General features: G+C 37.4%; 1 protein-coding gene across 5 annotated transcripts in view; it reads left to right on the forward strand.

Moving 5' to 3' along the window:
• esyt2a (extended synaptotagmin-like protein 2a) overlaps positions 1 to 2134 on the forward strand; it is an 80581-nt gene that overhangs the window by 62407 nt on the left and 16040 nt on the right. For all 5 annotated transcript variants that reach the window (XM_032531919.1, XM_032531921.1, XM_032531923.1 and 2 more), the window contains exon 12: positions 1573 to 1621. In XM_032531919.1, the coding sequence (XP_032387810.1) occupies positions 1573 to 1621 (49 nt within the window). The remainder of the gene's footprint in view (positions 1 to 1572; positions 1622 to 2134) is intronic.

The following is a 2134-nucleotide window of genomic DNA, read 5'->3' on the forward strand; positions in this document are numbered from 1 at the left end:
ACTTATTTTCCTCACTGTATATAAAAAAAAAAAAAAAATTTTTTTTTTGTGTTGATTCTAGAGACCGCTTTGGACAAACTGTGGGCAAACCCCACTTTATTACCGTTGTTAGAGTTAAGGGGGGGCCATATAGTTGCAATAAATGTTTTGCTTAGACAGATTATTATTCATTTACAGTAAGGGAATGCATTTCAAGTGTTGCATACGAAAATTAATCTACTTTACATGTATTGTGAGATCAACCAGGTTTCACTGACACTGTGTCACAAGCCAAAGCACTAAGAAGTTAATAGTAACTTATAATAATAACTTATATTAATATAGCGCATTTCGTGAAACCCAGAGACTTTGTACAAGTAACATCACAGTGGGACGGGCAGCCAGATAGCTCAGTTGGTGGAGCGGCCATCCACGTATAGAGGTGTACTCCTCAACACAGTGGGCCCTGGGTTCAACTCCAACCTGCGGCCCTTTGCTGCATGTCATTCCCCCCCTCTCTCTCCGCTTTCATGTCTTCATCTGTCCTGTAAAGAATAAAGGCCGAATATGCCCCAAAATATGTTTAAAAAAAAAACTAAACATTACAGCGGGACAAGAGAGAAGAAAATAGTATGCCTATAGGAGTATAAGGGAAACCTCTGCCCTAATGGAAGGGGGACCTTAGTAATATGTTGGCTACTGACGTACAACTAAATCACTCATTGTAAAGTTATTTTATGAATGAAAAAGACATATTACATACCTCAGGGCCAATTTGGGGATGGTTTTAAATTATTTACAACCCTGTAGTGGTCTCCATCTGTTGAAAGCCCGACCGATGGTAATGGTTCTGCCCCAGTATCAGCCTCAACTACAACAGAGAACTTCTAAAATTACATTAAATTACAATTAGACCCATATAGAGAAATATCTTTCTTTCCTATACCTGGCTCAACTGACATACACTAACACAGGCTGTTTCAGTGTAACAAAGACATCTGTGACCCGTCAGAATGTTTGACTGGAGCGTCATCTACATGCCGTAAATCATTCTGTGACTTTGTGGGAAAAATTGGACCCAGGCAAAGGCATTACTAAAAACTGTCTAAAAATGGCATTCTTTTCACTGTTAGTCTCGTTTGCTGCTACAGGCCATCTGAGACCATTGTATGAAAAATTACAGAGTTTCAGAAACATTAAAAAGTTACATATAGTCACTTTAAACTCAGAAGACACTTATAATTTATGATGTTTAAATATGGCACTTTTTTATGAACAGCTGAAAGTAAAGGCTCAGTAGTTTATGGATTAACTGAGTACTTATGTGTTCTGTTTTTCATGTCTTTTACAAATCCTATTTGTCTTAAAGAGTGTGTATGTAATATGATTTCACACTACATTTACCTGCTAGTATTTTTTTTTTAAGGACAGGGCCCCTGAAAGCAAAGAGCATCTACAGTGAATCCACAGTGCAACGTTGTGTGACTGACTTCCATTTCCAGCAGAACCCATTAACTGTGAGAACACGCAGTGCCTGAGCCTTGCTCAGTCAAAGTTTTGTGTTGTTTTTGACTTGACTTTGTGACTTTTCAGTGTGATGATCGACTTGGCCGAGATCAAGAAGGAACAAAAAGTTGATATGGTAATCTCCTCCTCTCTTCAGTGCCTTCAGCAGCCATCCATCTTAGACTCAAATACTTAGTAAAGCAGGAAATGTTTTTATAGTGAAATCTCTGCTCCTATGTGCACATTACCGTGGTCTTCCACACTGCACTTACAAGAGGTCAGCTGTCACTCAAACCCTGTGGGCGCCACTCACGTTTATTGGATTTTCTATTGATAAAGTTTTTGTAAGTTACATATGTTTGTCCTCTTTTCAGCATTGTGCATATTCAGCACAATACTTGCTTCTAGTTTTCTTATTAAAAAATGTTTTAATTAATTTGACCAACCGGTATGCACCAAATATCAACCGAATAAGCTTGCATTGTTGCTAAAATTATGTAAAATTACATAGTATAAAATATAACATCATTTTGAATACACTTTTTATATGAAGTAGATAAATAAAAAGTAAAGAAAGGCATACTTGTAACTTAAATCCCTTTAAAGGAACGCCATTGTTTGTTGAAATAGGGCTTATCACAGTCTCCCC

The sequence above is a fragment of the Etheostoma spectabile genome, chromosome 12, assembly GCF_008692095.1.
Source record: "Etheostoma spectabile isolate EspeVRDwgs_2016 chromosome 12, UIUC_Espe_1.0, whole genome shotgun sequence".
In the NCBI taxonomy this organism is placed as follows: domain Eukaryota; kingdom Metazoa; phylum Chordata; class Actinopteri; order Perciformes; family Percidae; genus Etheostoma; species Etheostoma spectabile.